The 25,951-nt window shown below is 51.9% G+C and overlaps 1 protein-coding gene across 2 annotated transcripts in view; it reads right to left on the reverse strand.

The window, feature by feature from the left end:
* The window catches only part of Mdga1 (MAM domain containing glycosylphosphatidylinositol anchor 1), a 57,886-nt gene that overhangs the window by 4,907 nt on the left and 27,028 nt on the right, over positions 1-25,951 (reverse strand). The window contains exons 2-16 of one of the 2 annotated variants that reach the window (XM_027394413.2): positions 24,903-25,042; positions 19,828-20,002; positions 17,521-17,717; positions 16,610-16,742; positions 16,134-16,403; positions 13,494-13,823; positions 9,831-10,127; positions 9,156-9,440; positions 7,602-7,753; positions 6,607-6,784; positions 6,335-6,358; positions 5,246-5,398; positions 4,788-4,922; positions 492-622; positions 186-294 (exon numbers count right to left, since the gene is read on the reverse strand). In XM_027394413.2, the coding sequence (XP_027250214.1) occupies positions 186-294; positions 492-622; positions 4,788-4,922; positions 5,246-5,398; positions 6,335-6,358; positions 6,607-6,784; positions 7,602-7,753; positions 9,156-9,440; positions 9,831-10,127; positions 13,494-13,823; positions 16,134-16,403; positions 16,610-16,742; positions 17,521-17,717; positions 19,828-20,002; positions 24,903-25,042 (2,709 nt within the window). The remainder of the gene's footprint in view (positions 1-185; positions 295-491; positions 623-4,787; positions 4,923-5,245; positions 5,399-6,334; positions 6,359-6,606; positions 6,785-7,601; positions 7,754-9,155; positions 9,441-9,830; positions 10,128-13,493; positions 13,824-16,133; positions 16,404-16,609; positions 16,743-17,520; positions 17,718-19,827; positions 20,003-24,902; positions 25,043-25,951) is intronic. The other variant, XM_035451874.1, reaches the window with a different exon arrangement.

A 25,951-nucleotide genomic window follows, 5' to 3' on the forward strand; every position in this document is an offset into this window, starting at 1 on the left:
GAGTCAGTAAGCTGAGGGGAGCAGGGCCCGTGGCCTCTTTCAGTCCTCCATTTTCCTCACAGCCTGACTGGGGGAGGGGTGCCCAAGTGGGCACTCATGAACAGTTCTCTTCATCCACACATCCTAAAGCCCTCCCTAGCAGCCCTCCTCCCTCCCCACCCTCCAACCCACTTCATGTAACATACCTTTGTTGGGATCCATCTGTCTCCGGGGACACTCTCCCTTCTTCAGTGTGACATCATCTATGGCAATATCCCCCAGGTAGCCCGAGCCTCGAACCCCCTCAAAAATAATCTGGGGTGGGGTCAGAGAGTGGGGGAAGGGTTGGGGAAGTTGGGCCTGGCACCAGAGCCTGCCCACCCCTTCACCTCAGGCTACCTAGAAGCCCCTATCCCCTGCCTTAACCCCCCAGGAACCTGCACAGGACCTCCCTAGGAGCTTCTGGCCAGGGCAGCCACCTGCCTTAGGGACAGCCGTCACCGTCGACTCACCTGGAAGGGCCCACTGGGGTTGATGGGCACATGGGCCTGCTGCCACACATTGCCCTTGTTGCCGCTGAGGGACCAGGCGTGTGTATCTAGAACGCCTTTGTTCCTGGACCGCACCAGAAGATTGAGGGAGCCTGTGGCGGGAGGACAGAGAGCCTGGCGAGTCTGGAAATGACATTCCGCTTGCTGTCTTGTCTTCCATGGCCGGCCTCTCCCTCCCTCACCACTGCACACAGTACTGCCCTGCTTAACGGGACCTGTTCCTGTCCTCAGACCAGTTTGCATCATTCCTTACTTTCTGAGTAATCAGTGAATCAGGCCTCTCTCTCTCTCTCTCTCTCTCTCTCTCTCTCTCTCTCTCTCTCTCTCTCTCTCTCTCACACACACACACACACACACAAACCCTGCCATCCCCATTCAGGAGGGAAACCATCCCAGAACAGGCACACCCCTCACCTTGCCTCAGACAGGATTCTCAGAGCACAAGTGCACCCCCAGACAGTAGGTACATGATTACTGGGGTGCAGAAAGGGATTTACCATTTTTAATTTATTTGTATAGTTTTAAACATTATATATAGAGATACTTATTTTATTTGTGTGTGTGTGTGTGTGTGTGTGTGTGTGTGTGTGTGTGTGTGTGAATATCAGACATCTTCCTAGCATCTTTTTGCACACTGACCCTGGAGCTCACACTGGATTGACAGCTGGCTTGCTAACAAGCCCCTAGAATTTGCCCATCTTGGTCCCCACCTCTTCACCCCCATCAGATTACAGATGTGTGATACCACTCAGCTTTTCCATGGGTGCTGGGGATTTGAACTCAGGTCCTTATGTTTGGATGGCAAACACTTTACCCACAAAGCTTTCCAGATCCTCATTTGGATGACTTATGAACTGGGTAAAGCTAGCTAGCCTTCTGAGCCATGCTTTCTGTAATACATGCTAAAAACCAACACTGAAACACAGAACAAGTTTATTTAAGGGCATACATGGCTATGGTGAATACCATTAGGGCAAGATTTGAAGGGCACTAGCCTCAGGGTGCTGACCCATCTGTTGCGACCTTGAGGATCTGGTATCCTAGGAGTGCTGAGGGGTAGGCACTAGGGGAGCAGCAGGTTGCAGCGAACTAAAAGTCACACAGGTGCTATACATGTGCCCCGGAAGTCTCTTTCAGCCCTTCTTTCACTCCCATGGCACAAGAGACCTGGCTCTGCAGGAAAGGGAAATCCATCTTCAGAGGCGCCTGGTGGCTGGCATTTCCATGGCATTGCCCACAGACAAAGCTGCACCATCTGTGACGCCAGATAGACAGACACCTCCCTCCCCCCACTGGGGGGAGAGTCACCAAATGTTACCTGCCTTGGATGAAAGGAGTTGGCTGGGACCAAGGAGAGCTGACGAGACACAAAGTTTAGAGACAGCTGGTGTCCAAAGCTGCCAGGCACAGTGTCTGTGTGTGTATGTGGGGTGGGGGGGGCAGGGTTACATAGCACTGCCAGGCCTGGGGAACATGCTAAAGTAAAGGCTCAAGGCTGGCAAAGCCTCATCAATCAGGGATGGGCTCCTAAGAGGGCTGCTACTTGTCCCAGCAGAACAGGAAATGGCCACCCTGGCTTCAGCACAGCCCAGACCCAGTGTTTTTCAGGGTCCTTACAAGCCCTCAACTACAAAACAATTTTGAGTTTAGCTTGGGCTACATGAATCCCTGTTTCAAAAACATTCTTTTAAAAATAATTATTCATTTTTATTGTATGTGTATGAGTGTTGGCCTGCAGACATGTATTGTACCACACAGGGTGTCTGATGCCAACAGAGATCAGAAGAGGGCATCAGATGCCCCCAAACAGGAGTTACAGATCATTTTGAGCCATCACATGGGTGTCAGGAATTGAACCCAGGTCCTCTTCAAGAACAGCAAGTATTTTTTAACCTCTACTCCATCTCTTTAGTTGAATCAGTGAGTTCCAGGTTCAGTGAGAGACCCTTTCTCAAAAATTAAGGTTGGCATAGGCCTTTTATCCTAGTATACAGAAGGCAAGTAAGGTGGATCTCTGTGAGTCCGAGGCCAGCCTGGGCTATATAGTGAGCTCCAGGCCAGGCAGAGCTACATAAAAAGACGCTGCCTCAAAACAAAACAAAACAAAACAAAACAAAACAAAACAAAACAAAACAAAAAGCAAATAAGGTGGAACTTGGCAGAGGAACCATGCCAGATGGTTGATCTCTGAACCCCACACAAAGATGCGTGCACACACAGAGAGACCTGTACATACGAAAGCCCCGTCCCCCATAGTCACAGGAGAGGTAAGTGCAGCTGTGTAGGGTGTGCTAGTGAAGGCTGCCCCAGGAGACCTGAGTGGAGGAGGGAGTAGCATTCCAGGGCAGAGACAGTCTGAGCAAAGCCCTCAGAGGCAGGAACGTGCCTAGAGGGTTGGAGCAAGGGATGGGAGGGGGGGTCAGCATCGGGTGGCATCAAACCAGGTCAGAGAGGGGTTAGAGCTGTGTCTAGCGTGAGAGACCTGAAGATGTGACAGGAAGGGGTCAGGGGGTCCTGGGCAGAGGAGTTGTATAATCTGGGGTGGAGTCTCTCCACAGCTGGATAGTTCTGTCTGGGGGTGGGATGCCCTTTCACCTCTGGAATAGCCCACTCCTGACCCACAGGTCTGACGATGAGAGGCCCCCTTAGCAGGCCCAAAGCTGTCTCCTCCCGAAAGCTTTACTGCCCAGTGTTTGCTCCACCCCTGGGAAGCCCACAGCAAGGTCTGTGTGCCATAGAGCCTGTCACCTCAGGCCTTCTGTCTCCCTAATCCCCCAGGCTTATACCATCTGTGTCCCCCTGACACTTGGATGCCCAGGCTCCAAGCTGACGGTGACCCACCACTAAGACTAGGGAAGCCAGAAAGAGTCGACTACTCTGAAACTAAATGGAAGCCAGGGTCACCAGTCTTTCTCACCACCACAGGTGAAACTTCTCAGAGTCCAGACCAAGGTGCAGTGCTGGTCTGTGTGGATGGTTGGGGGCGGGGCTCCATGAGTGCAGAATCTCCTATCTTACCTCATCCTTGGTTCATCCATCTGGCATGACCCTCCTCCCTCCATGTGGAAACTTCCCCAGGGTGAAACTTAAAGTCACTCCCTCAGCAAGCTGGGCAGGGGGAGGGAGCATGCAAGGGCAACGAGGAAGCTTCAGTGGACCGATAAGGAAGAATTGCCAGGATGATGGATGGCGAGAGGGAAATGGTGAGTATAAAAACAGAGTATAAAATAGTGAGAGAGAGAGGCGCCGTGCACTGCCTTCTGTAGTGGCCGGACCAGGAAGGGCAGGAGTTGTGGACTGTACTCATAACTTTCAGTCCCAAGTGTCAGGGGGACACAGATGGTATAAGCCTGGGGGATTAGGGAGACAGAAGGCCTGAGGTGACAGGCTCTGTGGCACACAGACCTTGCTGTGGGCTTCCCAGGGGTGGAGCAAACACTGGGCAGTAAAGCTTTCGGGAGGGGATAGCTAATGTAAAATCATTAGCTCTTCCGTAGGGTCTCACTATGTAGTCCTTGCTGGCTTGGAACTGGCAGTGTAGACCAGGCCTCAAGCTGACCCCTGCCTCTACCTCCTGAGGGCTGGGATCAAAGGCATGCACAGCCACACCCAGCATAAACAGCACATTAAATAATCCTCATGTTCTCTGCAGTCTCCCAAGCCCAGCCTCCAGAAGGACACCGTTTTCCTTGTCATTTGCTGTCATGGTGCTGTCCTTGCACTACCACAGTGGTCACTAACTCCTATCAGATGCCATTAGCCGTCAGATTTGCCTGTCCCCCTAGGCTGAAGGACAGGGACTTGTCTATCTCCTGCATCAGAGTGACTGACACTGGCTGGTGAGCTCATGGATGAAAAGTGATGCTCCTACTTGTCCTCTCTCCTCCTCTGGCGGTCCTTAACTCACTCTCACGCTTAGGAAGCAGCACTTCCCCTCTTGGCTCAGGGAGACACACCCATCCAATGCTGTGTTTTAAGATTCAGGGAAACCAGACCTGAGTTGCTGTGCTGTGCGGTCTTGAGGAAACGCTCAACACCTCTCAATTATATGGATCCCAGTACCTGGCAAGCAGTTGATACACAACCCAAACAGCTAACTTGTATTCTCCATCCTCAGCACCACGTGCCCACAGTCCCCCCACCCCCACTCCCAGGTTAGCCCACTTGAGAAGCCTCCTTGGGAAGTCCTGAGCCTTCTGTGGCTCCCTCATCCTCCCCAGGCAGCGCACACTGCCAGCATCATGGTCCCCAACTCACCGATGTGTTTCCCATACATGTGGTAGAAAAAAGAGACGCAGTAGAACTTGGCGCTGGCGTTGTACAGAGGACTCACCAGCCTCGCACGGTCCCCCAGCTCCCGGGGTCTGGATGTCTCAATGAACATGTAATAGCCTGCGGTGGAAGCCAGGGTGTGTGTACTAGCAACCACTCCTCAGCCACCCAGCCTCCATACAGCTGTATGGTCTTCAGACCTGGCACAAGCTCCTGAAGTCCATCCCCAGCAAGGCTCCTCAGTCAGCTTTGCAGCGTTCAGAAGTGCCCAGCTCTATGGACAATTTTCTTCCTCTCTGATCTTCAATCAGGCCAGAATTCTACCCCCCTCACAGGGTCCTGGAGGATTGTATGTGTCTCCCTCCATTCTCAGACAGGGGGCCCACAGGCCTAGACTCCTCCAGAGGCTATCTTCTATTCCTAACAAGAGGCCATGTCCTCACCTTCAGGGGTGCCACTGATGTCAGTAGGGGGACCGGTGTTGGGAGAGCGCTTGGGGTTCTGGGTAAGAGCATTCTGCCTCGTCCAGTCAAAGTTGTCAGTCAGATCCTGGGTGTACCCGCAGATCTTCTCATCCTCAAAGTGACAGGTGTTGTCTGCTTGGAGGGCACAGGGGGTGGGATAAAGACTCTCAGCCTTAGCCCTCTTGTCTAGCTTTGGCCTCCCCTATCATCTCTAAGCCAAGTTTAAATAAATAATCTAAATCTGGGCCCAGGGCTTCAGGGTCAGAGAGACCAGGCAGTGGGGTCCGGGACAAATTTATTCAGGAACAGGACTGCATGCCTTCTGGTTTAAGACTTCCTTCCACAATAATGATTCTAGACACATACAATAAAATACACAAGGACTTCAAAGGAAATCAATTATATTGAAATACAGTTGTCAAAATATTCTTGTAATCCGTTATATAATAACGGGGCCCTCTTTATTATATAATTAAATCACAAGATCTTGCGTTAGGTCTAATAACTACTGTGGCTCTGAAATACTAATGAATGAAAGTGACATTTACAGATATCTGCAACAACTGTAAAGCGACGGGAAAACACTGGGAACCTGCCGGTGACAAAGTGACAGGTACTGGTTATTCTGCTGTGGCTTGTTGTCTACGCTCATCATTAAAGAGCCCGTTAAGTTTCTGTCAGAAGCTGAGAAAGTAATAAATAACGCTGCACCTCTTCAGATTCAGACAGAGGTCCCTCGCAGGAGCCCAGCAGCACAGACTAGCACCCTGCTCTTCATCTTCCCTAAGTTGCTTTTTGTCTAGGGGATTTTACTGCAGAAACAGATGAAGTCAGGACAGCCCGACTCTTCCATCACTTTGGCAGACAGTGTCCTCCACCAACGAGCGGTCTCTAAGCCCCAGAACAAACTCTGATTGCAAAGTGTCTCCAATCCCATCCTCTGTTGCTGGCATGGGAACACTGGAAGAAGTTATTTCTCTCTCTGAGTATCTCTTAAGGTCCCTATGTCCCATCAGGAGAGCCTCTGTGTCGCTGACAGGTAGGGAAAATTAAGGACTGGTGTCTCACCTGATAGGCTGGGCGAGTTGATGGCTGAAAAGCAAAAAAGGAAACCAAGTCAGAACTGAGGTGTGTGGCTATGCAAAGTGTGCCCAGGCTGGGGATTCTTGGGAGGTGTCTTTGGAGCTGGGACTGGGGACCATCAGGCCTGGCCTGCAATGCCAGGGTAAGTGTACACAATGGGGTGCTCCAAGTCCAAGGACTATCTGGAGGGGGTATCTTTGATGGGCCCACACATGCCTCCTGCTACTGCCAAAGCCACCACCACCACCATCACCTACGCTCTGTGTAGTGGATGATTCGGGAAGCCATGTCACCAGCCCCGAAGGTGGTGTAGGGTGTGAGGCGGATCTCATAGCTGTGGGGCACACGCAGGTCAGTCAGGATGTACTCCAGCAGCTGCCCCTTCTCCACACGCCGCACAGGGATGGCCTTGACCATGGCATTGTGCTGGTTCAACTGTGGATACAGGAGGGTTCCCAGATGCCCAGCAGGCCATAGCCTCGCCTGGAGGGGCAGCCCAGGCCCTGGAATGCCTCAGGGGAGAAGAAAGAGCAGAGGTCTGGGACATCAGGCCCTCGGTTTCCCCACCTTTGAGATGGAACAATTTGCTGTTCCAGACCCCCTTCCAGCATTGTCCCTATACCAACAAGGATATATAATAGGACTATAAAGCTCTTAGGCACCATAACTCATCTAATTAATACTCAAAACAGCAGTCCTCTAGGATGAAATAGTAACATTGCCCCATCTTCACAGATAAGCCAACGAGGGTCAAAAGAGCTGTAAGCTTACTAAACTCTGTAGACACTCAGCCCTTCACCGGCCCTGTCCCCAAGGGCCACAGTCTTCCCCTCCCACGACTGCCTGGTGGGCATAGATTGGACCAGGCAGGCATGAGAGAAGCTCACAGACCTGGGATCTGTCTCACAGAGCCCTTGCCCTCGACCCCGGACAGCAGAATAAATTCTCATTCTGAGAGCCATACTGGCCTTGCCTTGCCATGCCGTCTTGCAGAGTCTGGTTCTCAGCTGTGCCCAGGGACAGTATGTTCAGAGACTCCCAGATCTGGCTACTACATCCAGACCCTTCCTCTGAGGAGGGGCTGTGGCCGGTAACTCCTCCCCTTCCCTATTTCCAGGACCTGCCCGATGTCTCACGCACCCTTGGCCATGCCTCATGCCCCTTGACCACGCCTCACACACCCTTGACCATGCCCCATGCCCCATTGGCCACGCCTCACGCCCCATTGGCCTCACCTCACGCCCTGGCCCACCTGGCGGATACTGAGTCTGTAGTTGAGCACGGGATCCACGGCGTCTGGCTCCCTCTGCGTCCACTGCAGCACATAGGAGTAGTTCTTGGACAGCTTGTGGCTGCGGGTGGGGTTGGGGGTGTCGAAGTAAAACTCCGGGCTGTAGGCTTTGGCTGAGAGGGCAGGGAGGGGGGCATGGGGCCGTGGAGGGTGGAGGTGGGAGAGACACGGAGAGAGGAGCCATGGGAGAGGGGGTCAGAGGTGGGGGCAACAAAGAGAAAGGGGTGTCGTGAGGAGAGTTGGCGTTGGGAGGAGAGGGGTTGGGGAGGATGCGGGTGAGGTAAAGGGGAGGGGGAGAAGGAGGGGTGGGGGTTGTAAATCCAAAGGGGATGTTGGTGAGAATAGCGAGGAAAGGCCAAGGAAGAAACAGAAAGATTGGTAAAGACGGGGGTCAGGCATACAGAGAGGAAAGAAAGAAGAAATGGTGGGTGAGGTCAAAAGGTGGGGAGATGGGGGAAAGCGGGGAACCGGGAGAGGGAAGGAGGCGGGAAATGTCACAGGGGCCTCTGGCTGGCAAAGCTGAGTAGGTGGGGAGAGGCCTTGGAGGTGGCCAGCGACCTGCAGCTCTAGCTCTGCTATTGGGGGGATCAAGAGGTACAAGAGTTGAAGGGGGCACCCGGTGCCTGGGAGGGGACACTGAGAAATCCCAGGGTGCCAGGCCAATAGGGAAACAGGTCTCCCAGGTTCACTGCCACCAGATCTGGCAGGCAGGTGGCTCTCAAATAAGAGAGACAAAGAGAAAGGCCACTGGCCACCCAGGCAGCCTGTATTTGCCCTTGGCCCTCTCAGCCTTTCTGTCCCCCATTCTGGCCCATCAGCAGCCCTCTGGGCTCATGGGGAGAGGCCTGATGCAAAATAGAGTTTGAGCAGGATGTCTGAACACTCAACAGCTTTGCACTGCTAGGGTGGCAAGTGGGGGGCAGGGACTGGGGGGGGTTGTGTTCTGGCTAGCCCATCCTCAGCCCGACATTCTCCAGCTTTTTAGGAGCATCTTCTACCCTCCAAGCTACAAGCCGGGTACCCAATGGTTTTCCCCATCCGCAGCCTCTGAGGCCAAGGACAGCGGGGTCAGGAACCACGGAGGAAGGCCTAGACTTATGGCTGAGATAGGACTGGGCCCAAGTATTGAGTGTGAGCGGGCTTGGAGGGACAGCAGCACAGGGCTGGATGAGGCCGAAGGCGTCTAAATCTACCGTGGTCGTTTGCAGAGACTGGATTTGAAAGGGGCGTGGCTGTAGGAGGCCAAAGATAGGGGCTGACCGGTCACCAGCGGGAGCCTTAAGGAGAAAGCCCAGCACAGGGGTGGAGGGGTGAGGTCTTGAGGGGAACGGGACTTGGAAAGGAGGCCAAGGATTGGATCTGGGCTTCACGGGGCGAGGTCTACACCTGGCATGGGCAGGTCTTGGAAGGAGGAATGCAGATGCCCAGCCAGGTGTGGCAGGGCCGCAGGGGGCGGAGTCTGGCCCCGGGTGGGCGTGGGTGGGAAGGCGGGGGCGGGGCCGACCAGACGCTCACCGGAGACCTGGAAGAGGCAGGTGGCTGAGCCCACGTCGTTGGAGACGCTGCACTCGTAGCTGCCGCTGCTGTCACGGGTCAGGGCATCCAGGCGCAGCTCGGCGTGATCGGTGGCCTCCGTGGCGGCCGGGACAACAGGTGGAGGGGGCAGCAGCTGTCCTTTGAAGCGCCACACGGCCGAGGCGATGCGCTGGGGGCTGCCGCGCAGGAGCGAGCAGCGCAGGAGCACTGGGCGGCCCAGCGCCTGGCGCACGTCCTGGGAACTGGGCTCCACCTCTGGCGGGACTGAGGACCAGGGCTGCCGTCAGTAGGACAATGGAGGAGCAGGCTTGTTTGTCCCCCAGTCCCGTGACCCTGACCTGGGAGGATCTCAGGGCCGATACTCGCAATTCATTCATACAACAGCCAAGCTCAGCCTGCCCTCCAGCCATGCTTCCCAGACGGGGTCTCTCTCTGGCCGTGCCTCAGTGGGTTTCTCGACCAACACATAACGGAAGACCCACAGCCACGGAGCTTAGAGCACTGTCCCTAGACCCAGTTCAAATCCAAGCCTTGCTGTGCCAATTAGTTAACTTCTCTGTGCCTCGATGGAGGGATCACCAAGTTTTTAGGTGTGCAAACAGGAGGTGGAGGGGTGGGGTTGGCCTAGGCTGGGCGTCTGGGGAAGGGACTCACAGTGCACTGTCAGCTGCACCTGGGCCTCCCGGGGTCGTACGTTGAAGCCATTGTAGCGAGCCGTCTGGCAGCGGTAGGTGCCGCTCATGTCGCGGCTCACGCTCTCCAGCCGCAGCTTCCCGTCCGGAGTCTCTTCCAGGGCCAGCCCTGAGGGCAGCAGGGCGGCCTCCTTGTCCACGCGAGACCACAACACCGGCGGCCGGGGCTTGCCCCGCACTTCGCACTGGAGCTCGGCGGAAGAGCCCTCGCGCACGGTCACCACCGCGCGGCCCTTGGGCACACTGATGGTGGGCGGCACTGGAGGAGGGTGGAGAGGGGTGGACGGAGTTAGGGGTCCCCGGTTTCCCCCCTTATCCAGCCTGTGGGACCCACAGTCCCTTGGAATGTCCAGAGCACAGTGAAATGGCCTTCCCGAGTCCGCTCCACTCCCGGCATCTCATCTCCACCTTAGGCTCTCCCAACTCAGAAAGAGCCCTGGAGTCAGCCTAACCATTCCACTTCCCTAACATTCATACAGGGGTGTCCTACTTTTTCTTTTTCTTTTTTTCTTCTTGCACGTGCCAGAGGGTGAGAAAGGATCTCTGTAGGCCACCCAAGCTGGCCTTGAACTTGCTATGTAGCCGAGGCTATCTTTGAACTCATCCTCCTGCTTCAGACTCTCGGGCAATTTAAATCTCTCCCTTCCCAGCCCTTCTACTCCTGGCCCTGCAATGTTGCATACAGACTTATTTTTCTGTGTATTTGTGTGTATACACACATGCATGCATTGCCCAAGGAGGCCATAAGAGGGCACCGGGTCATTGGGAACTGGAGTTACAGAGGGTTGTGAGCACCCCTGGATTACCAACGCGGATGGATTCTGGGAACCAAACTCCTGTCCTCTACAAGAGCAGCAAGCGCCCTTAACCACTGAGCCATCTCTCCAGCTCTTCTTGCCTATGGGTATCAGCACGCCACGTTGAGTCTCCCGACATCCTGTAGCAGTTCTTCCAAAGTAATAAGGACGTTTGGTTTCAGACGGGAATGCCACCCAGAATAAAGACTACATTTCCCAGCATGCCTCTGAATAAATGCTGACCAGTGGGATATCAAAGAAAATAAAGATCTTCCTGCAGATCACAACTACTCAGATCACTGGCTGCCGGTGGAACTGCCATCATGGAGGAGGTGACGACACGCAGGTGGCACCTGGAGTCCTGAGGACTTTCAGAGGCCAGTCGCTATCCTCAACCAGCCTTCCATATGAAGAAGCAACACACATCTAGTCTGTGTGCATCCTACAGGATGGACCCGTGCCTTAAACATTCTAAGCCAGTGGCACTGCAGCTAAGCCACACCCCATGCTTAAATCACTATTAATTAGAATTCTGTTTTTCACAGCTGAATCCATTCCACCCCCAACACACTGCCAAATGGAGGGTTTTGAGAGGACCTCCCTGGGTCTTAACCCACATCAAACGATTTATCATTAAATGTCAAGTATTGAATATTAAATATAATTAAATATAAAGCAATTATTTGTAAATAACTATAAAAACCAGGCAAAGGTCCAGATATCTGGTTTATATAAATTGTGCCCTGACAACATTTGTGCATCTATTGGCTTTCATTTCATGCTTTCTCTTCGTAGTTTGGAGCCAGTTCATTCATTTTTCCCCCTCCAGGTTTAAATTGTTCCCAGAGGCGATTACAAGGCTTCTGTGCTCCAGGCATTGGACCTGTGAGCCAAATGCAGAAGCAGCCATAGGCCGCTTCCCTCAGTCAGACACCTCCAGGCCCCCCAGGATGAAGAGAGGCCCCCACATGTGCCCTCAGGTTAAAGCTCTGTACTAGGCTCTGAGGAGAAGGCACTCAGACTCTGCCCTCCGTCACCCCCAGCCTCAACTCCCATCTGTGTCCCAGCTGCACCTTTGTGAGGAATCCGCTCACCTACCCCGAGACACGCCTAGTCTCCTACACTGTGGGGTCCCTGAGAAGAACCCACAGCACCCTCCAAGATGAGAAAGCCTTCTCTGACTTCCTAGGCAGCCTGGCTTTCCTTTGCTAGTGTCCCCTTTACAGACTCCTAAGCAAGAGTTCTGGCGTTTCCCCTGCCCACTCCCTTCTCCTAACAGCCCTAGCTCCCCTGCCCAGACAGGGAGTTCTGAGGAAGATGCTTGGGGTGCTGGAGTCTGGGTTCTTAGCTTCCCACAGCTTTGCATGAAGTGCTCTGCAAAATGAGCTTGTACTCCTTGCAGAGTTCCCACCCACTCTGAGGTCCTACTCAAGCTTCTTCTGCACTCTCCAGGCTCACTGGGCTTCCCTGTGTGCAGATGTGGGGGTGGGAGGGTCCTCTGAGGCCACTGGGTCTAATTGCCCACTGAGAGAAATTGAGACCAGAGCTTAAGTGCCAAAGGAGGAAATGTATAACAATTAGAGCTGGCATTGTACTGGTCACGTGACCCACCAGCCAAGATCAGTTAGCTTCCCAGTAGAAGGTCCTGGAGCCCTCTTCTAAAGATCACTACTGCCCCCGGGGCCTCATGCCATCTTCCTATGGTACCAAGCACAGACCCTTACCTGGGCTCTCACCCCATCTCCACTGGTTGCTAAGTTTCTCAAGCTCAAGTTTCTAAGGGTTGATTCTTCTTCAGAAAAATGAGAAGATAAATTGCTACCCCCACTGGCCTGTGAGATAAATCCATGGCCAAAGGCACTGGCGCCAAACCTGACCACATGGGTTTGATCCCTGGGACCCACATCGTAGAAGGAGAGAAGCCACTCCATCAAGTTGTCCTCTGGCTTCCACAGCGCACCACGGTACATGTCCACACACGCATATCCCCACAAAAATAAATGAGTAAAGTAATGGAAAAAAACTCTGCCACCATAAAACAAGTCACAGAGGTGAATAAAGAAATCACACGCTCATAAGAATACACAGAAACTGAATGCTCAGTTTCCTATTATCAACTCATCATATTATAATAATTATTATAAGAATAAAGACCTGACTCGTATCACCATGGCCCGTCATAGTGTCTGACCCCTCAAAATCCATATGTTGCCATCCTAATGCCAGTGTCTGAAAAACCGTGACTAAATTGGAGACAGGCCTTTGAAGGTTGAAGCCAGTGGGATCTCCCCAATCCGGTCTAGGACATAGACATGAACAGGGAGAAGATGCCACCAGCCAGCCCAACCTTAACCTCAGACCTCCAACCTCCATGGCTGAGAGGTCCCCAGGGTGGCCTCTCTGGGTTTGTACCATTCCACTCCTAGCCACTGACCCTCTTCCACCCTCCAGATGACCAGGGTACTCCCCCACCTTGGTGAAGTTGCAGATGCTGGTTCTGTGGCCTCCCTGGCTCTCTTTTGCTTAGCAAACTCTTGCTCACCCCTCAGAACTCATTCAAATTACAGTTCGAGGTGATATGTTTATTCATGACCTGTCTGAAATAGGTTTCATCTTCCTGCCAAATGCAAGGAATGTGACATCTACTGTTCCCATAACTCCACCCCAAAGCTTGCCTATGAGAGGGACCCAACATGTGTGTGTGGCATGAACAAATGGTGCCCTCCTCCCTCTAGACACCCATTTGTAAATTGCTGTGCCCCCCCACCACCACACACACACACCACATTGGGAATCCCAGGCTTCCCCATAGCTCCCAATGGCCCCACCTGTCTCAGAGGAGATGTTGACCTCAATGCTGAGGTCAGGCACCGGTGATCCCGGGAAGGAAGCCATGCACAGATAAGTGCCATAGTCACTGAAGTGCAGGTCAATGAGCTCCAGGCTGCTGGTGACTGCGGGCAACTCGGGGTCGTTTCGGGTCACCAGAAGCCGCTTGGACATGCGTGCTGGCTTGCCATTTTTGAACCACTGGTAGGTCACCTTCTCCTGGGGCACTGCATCCACGTGGCAGGAGAGCTTCAGGTCCTGGCCGAGTTGAATGTTCTCACTCTCTTTGATCACGTCGGGGGTGATCTGGAACGTGGCATTCTTCAAGGCTGCAAGGAGATGGGAGCAACGAAAGGCTGGGGTTGACCCAAAGACAGGTATCCATGTCCCACTGCAGCTGCTCCTCTTAAATTGGCTGCACCCCACCCCTGTACATACACACACACACACACACACACACACACACACACACACACTTCTGTCCGGAAATGGCTCCAATGGTTCATAGGTGTTTCAATAGTATTAAAGAGCTCAATGCAGAAAAGTGAGCTTGGTGCTGACTCCAGGCATTATTAATCAGCACACTCCATCAGTAAGAGGTGCTGGCCCAGGCATCATACATGGATCAGTGCATCTAACCTGTCCCAATGTCTGTGGAGGGAACTAGGGCTCAGCCAATCTAACTTGTGCCCCCAAAGCCTTCTTGACCACACACTGCTTTTTTTTTTCAACCTTGTGTATACAAAGCACTGATATAGAAGGGAACATGAGACTCAGTAGCTGCTCTGTCTAGTGTGGATCCAAAGGAAACGGAAGAACAATTAATTGCACTTTTCCCTCTTTTTGTACTGTCTGATTCTTTACAAGCCTGCGTGTTTTTTTTGTTTGTTTGTTTTTTGTTTTTAAGATAAAAAGCCAACATGATGCTCTTGCATGCAATTGTGTGGTTTAGAAACCAAAGAGTCTGGATGCTTTTTAAAATGTGGGTCTTGTCTGAAGTCAGTTCAAGCCCTTAATGAGCGGTGTGATAACTTGACAGGACACTGGAACAGTGGCTTGGAGATCAGGACCGGGCTGCAGAGCTACTCTGAGAGGTGACCACAACTATGGATGTCCAGAAAGATCTCACCACCCCAGGCTTTCAAGGTCAAGTGGGATGAGGTGGAGACAGCTCATCTTTGATAGGGAATGTGCTGTAGAAGAGAGAGCTGTGGCCAGTGAGCTCCAATATTGTCCATTTATCTCTCGAGCCAAGTCAGGTAGAAGAGAATTGGCTTCTTGCTGAGAGAAGACCCGGAAAGAGACTGACTGGTCATCGAGAGGTGAACACAGAAGCCAGTCTAAAGAGGCTCAGTTACGTTTGTCAGCACCTGTACTTGACTTTCAAGGCTAAAGGGCTGAAAATATTCCTGGATATTTTTTTAAAAATTATTTTAAATGTGTATACATGTTTATCTACACCACATGTATGTATGTATGTGCACCACATGTGTGCACAGTGTTCACGGAGGCCAGAAGAAAGTCTTCCCCCTTAGAACTGGAATTACAGGTAGTTAGTTGTAAGCCACAGTGTGGGTGCTTGGAACTGGGTCCTCTGCAAGAGCAGCAAGTGCTCTTAACTGCTGAGCCATCTCTCCAGCCCATGTTTTTGTTTTTTGAGACTGGGTCTCAGGCAGCCCAGGCTAGCCTTACTTTCTATGTAGCCAAGGATGACCTTGACTCCTGATCTTTCTGCCTCCCCCCTCTCAAGTTCTGGGATGACAGATGTGGGTCATCAGGACCTGAAAGTTTGGGTCTTTAAAAAAAAAAAAAAAGACACCACCTACCACTGCACAACCAAAAAAAAAAAAAAGGAGGAGGAGGAGGAAGAGGAGGAGGAGGAGGAGAAGAAGAAGAAGAAGAAGAAGAAGAAGAAGAAAAAGAAGAAGAAGAAGAAGAAGAAGAAGAAGAAGAAGAAGAAGAAGAAAATTCCAGATTAATTACAACAAGCAGCTAATGAAAGCAACCAAGGCTGAGGGTTAGTGAGGAAAACGTCTGTACTTCTTTAGACCTTCAAATTTGATATTGCTTTACACTTGATAAATTATCTTCAGATTCAATGACATTCTGTGATACTAAGGATTTGTATATATACAGAACACCTTTAATCCCAGCACTCAGGAGCCAGAAGCAGGTGAATTTCTGTGAGTTATATAGTGAGACACTGTCTCAAAAAAAAAAAAGATTTAATGCATATATGGTCTATAGAAATGTGTGTTACTGTCACTTAAATATGGCCAATCTGCAGCTAGAAAGAAAGCTAGGACATATCCCTTGAAGCCTACAGTACCCACATTTAGGCAGTTTGGTTTTGTTTTGTTTGAGCCTCCATTTACCAGTGTAAAAGAAACTTCCTCAGTACCAGCCCTTCTTGTAAGTTACAAATTGCTGGGGTTTTTTTTTCCTGTCCCTAGTGGTAGACTTCTGAATTACAGGAGAAGCCGTGCACCTAGACTGTGGCACCCTGACCCACCTATTCCTCTGTGGCAAACAGATGGTTCCCTCTCCCAGTTCCCTCTCCCAGTTCACCTGCATTCCCTGAAGGAATGCAATTCCCTGTTCACCACGCAATTTCCCACCAACCCCTCCAGGTCACTTACATCGCACCAGCAGGTTGACCGTCTTCTTGGCTGGGTTGCCTACATTGTTGGTGGCTGTGCAGTTGTAGTAGCCGGAGTCCCGGGCCTGTACTGAAGGGATGCTGAGGGTGCCACCCTGAGCCAGAGCACCCAGGGGCAGTGGGCCAGGTCCGTGGGACCAGTGCAGCTGGGGGAGGGGATCGCCGCCTGTCAGTAGACACTGCACTGTCACGTTCTCCCCAGGGTTCACCACCAGAGTTTCGTTCACAGACAGCTTCAAGGCTGGTGGTGCTAAAGGGACAAGGAGGTTGGGTCTCAGGAGACTTCCAGTGCTAAATGAGAGGGAGATGAGGGGGATAGAGAAACCTGGGTAGGGGAAGAGGCCAGGGACACTCTGGTATGGATGAGAGAAACACAGGAGTGGATGTTGGAGAGGAAGACTGGGCGTTAGGGTAGGGAGGGGGTCCAAGTGGGTGTGGGTGGGGATTTGCCTGTACCTGTGGTGTTGGTGAGCCGGAAGGTGATAGCCTTATCTGGGATGCCACACACATTTCGCACGGACACCTGGCAGGTGTAGCTGGCATAGTCTTGGGGTCGCAGGTTCTTCAGCTTCAAGACCTTTGTCTCCCCCTGGATGGCAGTAGATCAGTGGAGTTAGGACCTGGTTGGGTCTCTTGGGGTCACCCACATTCATTTGTCCACCCCACACCACAGGCGACAGGCAATTCCTGGTCTAGTTCTTATCTCTTCAAGCCCTACCCATCTTCCCTGAGGTAGCCAGCCTCAATGCTCCTGGCAGTGCTTCCATGGGCTTCTTTGGGGCAGAGGTAGCCCTAGTGCACACTGTCTAGGATTAGGGCGGTCAGGGTCCCTTTCTGGGAAGAGGAGGAGTGACAAAGGAACACCATTGTGGCTTGCAACCCACATAACATTGGACAGGTCCACAGGCCAGGTAAGGGTCTGACAGTGTCTTCTGAAAGCCCTCCCTGGCAGAATGGCTTTATCACCATCTCCAGGAACTGTGGGGGGAACATGGCCTGAGAGAGGCCTTTTCACCCCAACTCCTGTAGCATCTGCTCATGGATCCCCATAACAGCCACAGAAGCAGGCACAGATGATTTGCTTGTCCTTTGCCCTTGGGATGTTTTTTTCCTATCCAGCCACGCTCTGGGGAACACATGTGGCCTTCTGGACTCCTCTGTCTGTGACTCACCCTGCCCTTTGACCTCTCTGCTGTCTGACTTTTCACCGGGGGCTATGTGAACTCTATAGTACAGGTGCCTCCTGCCAAGGTGCTGAATTGCTGAGCTCAGGTCAGTGTCCAGGAGTCCAGGTCACCAGGCCTCAGCCCCTTATGGGGTACCCTTGAGGGGTACAAGAGTGTGGAGAGCCAGCTGCCCATCCTGACCTGAGTGTAGAGAGGCTCGTAGATGTCAACCCCATTGTCCTGGCTGTGGGACAGGGTGTCAGAGCCCCTCTTCCAGATAAAGCGGGCGGGTGGGTTGGAGCTGACGGTGCAGCGTAGAAACACGGTCTTCTCCTGGTAGAAGTTGCCTCGGACGTCGCTCACTGTCTGGTGTACTGTCAGCACAGGCTCATCCAAGTCTGCAAGGATACCAGCCCTAAGTCAAAATGAGGTGACCTCTATAGTACAGGTGCCTATAGAGCAGGGGCTCAGGACCCTTGAAGGCCCTCGGGGAGAGCAGAACCACTCTCAAAAGACACAGGAGCCGGGCGTTGGTGGCACACGCCTTTAATCCCAGCACTTGGGAGGCAGAGGCAGGCAGATCTCTGAGTTTGAGGCCAGCCTGGTCTACAGAGCAAGTGCCAGGATAGGCTCTAAAGCTACACAGAGAAACCCTGTCTTGAAAAAACAAAAAACAACAACAACAACAACAACAAAAACAAAACAAAAAAACACCACAGGAAGCTGATGCCTGTCTTCCGTTCCGCAGGCTTGACCAAGCTGTTAGAGGCAGGGGACTGAATCTAGGGGCTTCCAGGGCTCCCTGCCAGAGACCTGTATGGGGCCTCAAGCTCTACACCTTTCATGGGATGGAACAGCAACCAGAGACTGGAAACAAGTTGAAAGCTAAGTTCAATCCCCCAATGGCTGTGATTTTGTAGTGTGACCTGCCTAACTTCCTTTTCTTTCTGGGCCTTGATGTCCTCATTGGCCAATCAGACGAGATGGGTAACATTTAGCTCTGTTTAAATGACATGGAGATTTTCTCTTTGTCATTGCTTTTTTGGAGTTTTTGAGACAGGGTCTCACCTATCCCAGGCTGACCTGGAACTCACCATGCAGCTGAGGCTGACCTTGAACTTCTAATATTCCTGCCTCTAGGGCCCAAGCTTGTGTCTTACAGGCATGTGCCACCACACCCAGTTTATGCAGTGTGTGTGTGTGTGTGTGTGTGTGCGCGCGCGCGCGCGGCGGGGGGGGGGTCACACCCAGGGCCTTTTGCATGCTCAGCAAGCACTCTACTCACTGGGCCACATCTCAGCCTGAAATTCCTTTTTAGCACTGATGCCTAGAACTCCCAGTGGGTGGCGATCACCTCTGGGGTGTTATTGACTGGAAAGGGGCTATGAGGGAATTGCCCAGCAGGCATGTCCAGCATTTTTGACAGTGGGGCATCATGCTTTCATCTAGAAAGTTCATGGCTGGGAACTGCAAAATCAGATGACAAAAGAAAGAGAAAAATGAACCTAATAACGCTTTAAGTGAGTTTTGTGCCAGGCCGTATTTACAGCCATCGTAGGGTGCGTATGGTCTCCGAACCACAGGCTGGATCAGCCTTAGTCTAGATCCTTCAGAACACACTACATGTGGAGGCCAGTGGGGCTTACACATGTGCAAATATAAACCATTGCTGAACTGGTAGCCTAAGAGCACCCTTGACGTCAGGTCACACTCCTGTCATTCACGTAAGTGCTTCTGGAAGTTGAAGTTGAACCCAGGGATCAGCAGGGTTTTTGTTTGGTTTTGGTTTTTGGCTTTTTGAGACAGGGTTTCTCTGTGTAGCCCTGGCTGTCCTGGAACTCGCTTTGTAGACCAGGCTGGCTTTGAACTTGCAGACAGACATCTGCCTGCCTCTGCCTCCTGAGTGCTGGGGTTAAAGATGTGAGCCACCACCACACCCAGCAAAAGGATCAGCAGTTTTTTAAAAATTCCTGAGGATAGGAGAGATGGCTCAGTGGGTAAAAGAACCTCCCAGCCTGATGATGGAAGTTTGATCCCCAATCCCAGGAGGTTGGGGAGAACAAACTCCTGCAAGTTGTCCTGTGACCCTCCCCCCTCCCCACTACATACATAAACTACATAAACAAAATCGTAAGCTTTCCTCAGAGTCTAGTGTACAGCCAGAGCTGTGACTGGGGGCCCATAGTTGCACAGGGCAGTGGAGAGGGAAATCTCAGAGCTGCCCTTGGGTCCTCAACTCCCATGGAAGCTGCCCTGCTCTGGTACCTTGCTTTTCCTCCTCTGTGGAAGAACGATAATCCAATACGCCCTGTCCACTTTAAAGGGCTACATCAAGGCCCATGGGAGAAGGGTGACATGGGAAGGAAAGGTTTGGGAGAAACAGCTGTCCACTGCCAAAGACAGGTCTCTTCCATCCTCCACCACGACGCCACTTCTCCATCCTGCCCCTTCCCCACACCTGGAAGCTGTCACCTGCAGGGTACAGGGCCTCATGGGGCCTCGACTCACACTGCACATCCACACGGATGGACTTGATGGCCGGCACGCCCACGCCGTTCTCGGCCTTGCAGTAGTAGCGGCCGCCCTGCGTGCGGGCGATGCGCTCGATCCGCAGCGTCTCGTTGAACACAGATGTCTCCTGGAACTTGTCCGATGCGCTGCCGGCAGTCTTGGTCCACCGCACCTGGGTGGGCAGTCACCGCACTAAGGTTGGGGTAGAGGGCTGAGGACCCTATGCAAGCCCTGCCTGCCCCATGCTCTCCAGGGCCCAGGAGAGGGTGGACCCAGGTCTGACCCAAACAGGTGGCAGAAAGGCACAGATGACCCCTCAGGACACCACAGTGAGAAGAACCGCGGGACAGAAGTCAAGGCCAAGAGGGAGGAGGCTCTAAGTCAGGAGCCTGCCCAACTAAGTTGCCTAAGGGAGGATTGGGTGAGTATATACTTAGCGCTGGGAAGACTAAATAAACTGTGTGTGTGTGTGTGTGTGTGTGTGTGTGTGTGTGTGTGTGTGTGTGTGTGTGTGTATGTGTGTATGTGTGTATGTGTGTGTGTGTGTGAACCCACCTCTTAGCTTAGTGACCTCACAGGTTACTTAACCCTCAGTCTCACACTCCTGGATGTGAAAGAGCTCTACCGGAAGGAAGGCAGTCTCCAAAGATGGGCTTCTGGGCTTCACTCTCTTCTATGGGCCCAGCCCCTTGTTCTAGGGAGGATCTGCGTGGCCAGTAGACTTCAGCAGGAGAGAGAGACTAGGAAACTGATTTCCACCATGGCTCTTCTGCCCCAGTAGTCCCATGGAGAGGAAGGAGACTAGGAGGCGCCCTCAGCTACTCTCTTCCCTCTGCAGAGAGCTCTCCAGCCTCAGTCATGCGCAAATGACTTGACTCCCAACCGCTGCAGCAGCAGCAGCAGCCTTGTGAGAGACCTTGCTTCAGACTCAGCCACTGCTGCTGGATTCCTGCCACTGGCGCTGGGAGACAAGAAGGGCTCCAGGATCCAAGCCCCTGCACTTTGAAGTATTTGCCAGTCAACAATAACTAATATAGCGTAATGCCTACTTTGCAAGTTGTGAGGCTTAGGAAGCGGAGCACTTAAAGATACACTAGTCACTCAACAACTTCTATTGTTAATAGCACCCTCAGTTCATCGGTGATGCTCTGTGGTTTTTACCTTAATTTGTCTGTGTGGATTTTAACATGCTGTCCAAAACTTGGATTTTGGCTTGGGTAGTAGGGCTTTTTGTTTTGTTTTATCTTATTTATTTTTGTATACAATGTGTCTCCTTTGGAGGCCAGAAGAGGGCGGGGGACCCACTGGAACTGGAGTGTTACAGATGGTTATTTATTTATTTTTTCTTATCTCAGGTTGGGTTCAAATGCTATGTAGCGGACAGATAACTTTGATCTCCCGATTCTTCTGCCTCCACCTCCACAGAGGCTGGTGTATGTCCGTTAATGCAGTGCTGGGGTCAAGCCCTGGGCTACACCTGTGCTAGGCACGCTATTAATTGAGCTACATCCTCAAACCTCTCTTTCATAATTTCTATTACCGCCCCAGAGTTGTGGTTGACATCCTCAGATCTATCACCCAATTTACTAATTTTCTCTTTAGCTTTCTCTGATGTATTAAGGCCATTTGTTAAAGATAGACGACTGCATTTATTCCTATGTCTCTTTGCCTTTCCCCATATCAAACTGATCAAGACACAGTAGGGTTCTGTTTCCTCCTAGGTGTTGCACCCCTGCTGTGACTCTGGGGATAGGCTTCTGGTCCCCTTCATAGGCAGAAGCTCTCGCTGTGGATCCAGTTCAGCTCTTAGTCCCAGATGGACCTGTAGCCTTGCTGTGGTTTGGATATGCATGTCCCCGGAAGGTTTGTGTGTTCAAGGCTTTGTTGATAGCCAATGGGCTTTTGGGAGGTGAATTATCGATGGCTTCAGATTTGATGGCATGGAGCTTGTGGGAACTGGGACATAGGAAGTAGGGACATGCTTTGGGAGACCTTTGAAACCCTAATATAAAAGTTCACTTTCTCAGGCATTTCTGTCACAGCAATGGAAACACTGCCTCCCGTGGGCCTCAGGCCTACTGGCCCTGTGTATATGAACACACCTCGTCCTGAGGTGCATGCAAACCCAGGCTCCTCAGCTTCTGCTCATTGCCACTGGCACCAGACAGGGGGCAAAATCCTTTTTTAAAAAACCCTCTGGATTCATTTGTTCTTAGCTGACTTAAAATCCCACTGATTCGGGAGGTCGCACTGCTGGGCCATATCCAGTGTCTCCCACTAGCTGTCTAGTGGATGACATCTAACAGCTTTAAAACTGCCTAGCTCCAGTAAATGTTCTTCAGTTGCTTTCTCTGTTTCTCCCATATTCTGGGGAAAAGTGGTTTTCCACTCTCTCCTCGTTCCCAGAGGAGACTTTTGTATCATAGTAATTAGCTACAGGATTAATTATTCCTTGGAAAGCAAACCCAAAGCACAAAGAACAGAAGTCTTTCTCATCCATAGCATTTCCTTAGATTTAAAGAGCCCAGACTACTCCAGGGGCCCATAGAGAAGAGAACCCGGAAATCAGAAAGGCAGCGAACCCTAAGTCTGTGGTCACCCTGAGGACCCAAACTACTTGCCTCCCATCTGTTCCACACCTCCCCCACAGCTCTCTACATAAGCCAGACACCCACCATCTGGGGAGAACCTTTTTTATATTTTTGAAACAGGGTCTCAGGTATAGCCCAGACGGCCTTGAACTTGATATAAGACTTTGAACTCCAGATCCTCCGGACTCCATCTGCAAAGCTCTGGGAATTATCTGTGTGCACCACCACACCTTATTTTGCAGTGCTGGGGATGGGTCCCAGTGCACATGCTAGGCTGAGCTACATTCATTTGCTAAGCTACATCCCTCCATCTTTTGCAGCTTGCTGGCTCTCTAAGCCTCTCTTTTCCTGGCCCAACAACTTGTCCTCAAGTCACTGGTTGCTTGAGCAGCAACAAAAACCTTGGGTTTGCAGCTTTCCCTCTCTCTCAGGACTCCCTCTGAGTTGCAGACCCTAGCCTGCCTGAGCTCTTCTTCTTTGAATTGATGAACTCTGTCTGGTCATTCCTCCATCCTGACCTTGGTTGGCAAAGGCCTTGAGGCTTCCCAATTGCTCCCCCCTGGGTAGGTGCCCCAGCTGCATCCTTGACACCCATCTGCTGTGTTTGGAACATGATAGATGCTCAGTGTCACTGTAAGGAAGCAGGCAGGAAAAGAGGACACCACAGTGATGGAAGCAGGATAAATAGGGCATACCTGGAGAACGATGGGTGGCCCACATAGCTGGGACACAGGTGGGTAGGGACAAGCAGAGCCAGGATACAAAAAGTCTCCAGTTGTACCCCAGGGATTTGAGCAAAGCTGGTGAACAATGGGGAGCCACTGGTTATTGCTAAGTTGCGGGGAAACAGGTAATGGAGCAGGTTTGGGGGTGTTTGTTCCAATGGGATGGAGGTGGGGGAGAAGCGAAAGAGCCTGGGAGATCAATTTCAATCTACTATAGCGGTCCAGGGACAGGACTGAAGATCTGAACTAGAAGGGTAATAAAAAAAAAGAGACCTGCATAAGGCATGAAAATCCAGAGTCTGGCCAACTGTTGGGAGATAGGGCAAAGCCCAATATGTGAGCTTGTCTGACAGGGTGAGCAATGAAGCCATCAATGAAAACAGGAAGACAGGGGATGCTTGCCTAGCGTGTTCGGCGTGCACCAAAGCCTGGGTTCCGTTCCTAGCACCACAAAAACTGGGTGTGGAAACTCAGGTCTGTAATGCCTGCACGAAGTAAGTGCAAGCAGGAAGGTCAGAAGTTCAAAGTTATCCCTGTGTATGTGGCAAGTTTGAGACCTGTCTGGGTCACGTGAGACCCTGTTACCCAGCCATGGCCATTAGTGGTCATGTATGGGACACTTGCACAGATGATCAGTGTAGCCTGGCAGCTTCCTTGCTGGCCTCACCAGCCACATCCCTGCTGTAGTCATCACATGTGACACAAAGATCCACAGAAATGCAGCTGCACTGATGTCAATGCCAAACAAACCTTCGAGCGGGAGCGAGCTGTGACAGTGGCTTTAGATGGAAGAAATCTTTAGGGGCTTCTATGCACGTCTGCTTATCTCATGCCAGAGCTATGAAAGCTGTCTCCGTTCCCCCCAAATTATCAGGGAAAAAAAAGGATTCTGTATTTCAACGTCCTTCCTAGAATCCAATTGCCACCTTTGTTGCTGCTATTCAAGTATTAAAGGTCACAGCAGCTCGCCAGGCAGCCTCCCCACCTGCCTCCTCCATCAGCTTCAGCAGTAGCCAGCTACCACCTCCTGCCGGAACCTGAGCGCTTGATCTATGGCAAAACTCATCTGGCATTTCCAGACACTTGTCTTCTGTCCCCTTCTAATTGCTTTGTGTCTTTGAATCTCCAGAGTTTGCTCTGGCCTGCCAAAAGCCTGATGTGTTGCCCATATTATCCGTGTAGCTTCTAACCCAAAGAGGAGGGCAGTGTGCCAAGCCACAGAGGGTATGGCTTCTAGACTCAAATTCTGCTTCTGTTTTCAGGAGTGCTGTGGGACCTTGGGAGTTTGGCCAGCCTCCCAGGGCCTCGCTTTCTCTTAGCTGTAAAATGGGGCCTTTGGAGGAGCCAGAGAGAGAGAGAGAGAGAGAGAGAGAGAGAGAGAGAGAGAGAGAGAGAGAGAGACCACTGGGCAAGGGGCCTCCTTGGCATATGGTCTACCCGCCAGCATTTCTTGAGGGTGTGTGTAAAAAGGTGTGCGTTCCACAGAGAGATGGAGTGGAAAGGAACAGCAGGCATTACAGTTTTCCTCTCAGCTGTCAATGTTTTGGGGTGATGACACCCAGAGTCCATCCAGCACTTACTTCCCTAAAGAGTTAATCTCCAGGCAAGTCTTGCCCCCAGTCTTTTTTGTCCTGTCATGTTGCTTGCCCTTTGGAGTGTATGAGCTCCTTGCCTCCTGCTTCCTCTTAAACTCTAATCCCAGGCCATAGAGAGTGTGGGCAGGATAGGAGCCCAGCAAGGCCAAGGCCCAGCTTACCTGGGGCCGAGGGTGTCCAGTGACCAGGCACTGCAGCACCAAGGTGTCGCTCTCGCGGATGGTGTAGACTCTCTCGCTAATGTTATCTTCCTTCACCACACAGGCCTGCCCTGCATGCACGATCTGGGCCTGGGCTGGAGCTGTGGAGAAAGGACAGAGAAGGGATAGGAAAAAACTCAGAGCTCAGGGGCTAGGGCTGCCTCTCAGCGTGTCTGGGGAGAGGCCGGGATCAGGAGACCTCAGGATTTGGGAAAGAGGTGGGTACCATATTTGCTTTTCAGAGAAGGACAAGTGCAGTGGGATGGGGTGGCTGCTGTTCTGCATACCTTGCTGTAACAGGCATGGCAGAAATGAAGAATTCTAAAGAGACGCTGTATCTCCCCATGTATCCTTTCAGACTATTAAAACAAAGGACCCAGAAGGATGGGAAATTTCCCCAGGAATAGCATGGGGGAAGGAAGGAAAGGGCCAGACAGAAGAGGAACTTGTCCCCGGCAAGAGGATTTCACACAGTTCCAACAACACAGGAAGAGACCCAAGGCCAGAGGATAATGGGTCAATGGTGGGCGGGATGGCACCTTCACAGAGACTGCTTAGATGTGCTCGTCATTGATCTCATTTCAGGACCCCCAAAGATGGACTTTGGGGGTTCCCTGTATCTCTGTCCCTCTTGCCAATGTGGCCATATTGAGTAAATCTTTCTCTGTATCCTACTGTTGTCTCTTTTAACTGGCATATTGAGGGCAGTGGCCAGACATGACTTGGGCCACAGGTTGTAACCCCCAAGTTCACTAACACTGCAGGCTGTGTAGTCAATTGCTCTGATAGCTTGGCTTCCCTGTCGTGGTGGCTCCAAGTCTTGGGTGCTCTTGGTGCTACCCCCAGCTCTACAATACGACAGCTGTGCTCACCCCTCTCTGCAACTAATAGCAGACAGCACTCAGGTGACCCAGATGCGCCAGCATCCATGCACTCTTGAGAGCACACAGACTCAGAAGGAGGGGTGATCGTGGCTGCTCAGGCTCTCAGGTTGCCCCTAGGGACAGGCT

The sequence above is a fragment of the Cricetulus griseus genome (assembly GCF_003668045.3).
Source record: "Cricetulus griseus strain 17A/GY chromosome 1 unlocalized genomic scaffold, alternate assembly CriGri-PICRH-1.0 chr1_0, whole genome shotgun sequence".
NCBI lineage: Eukaryota > Metazoa > Chordata > Mammalia > Rodentia > Cricetidae > Cricetulus > Cricetulus griseus.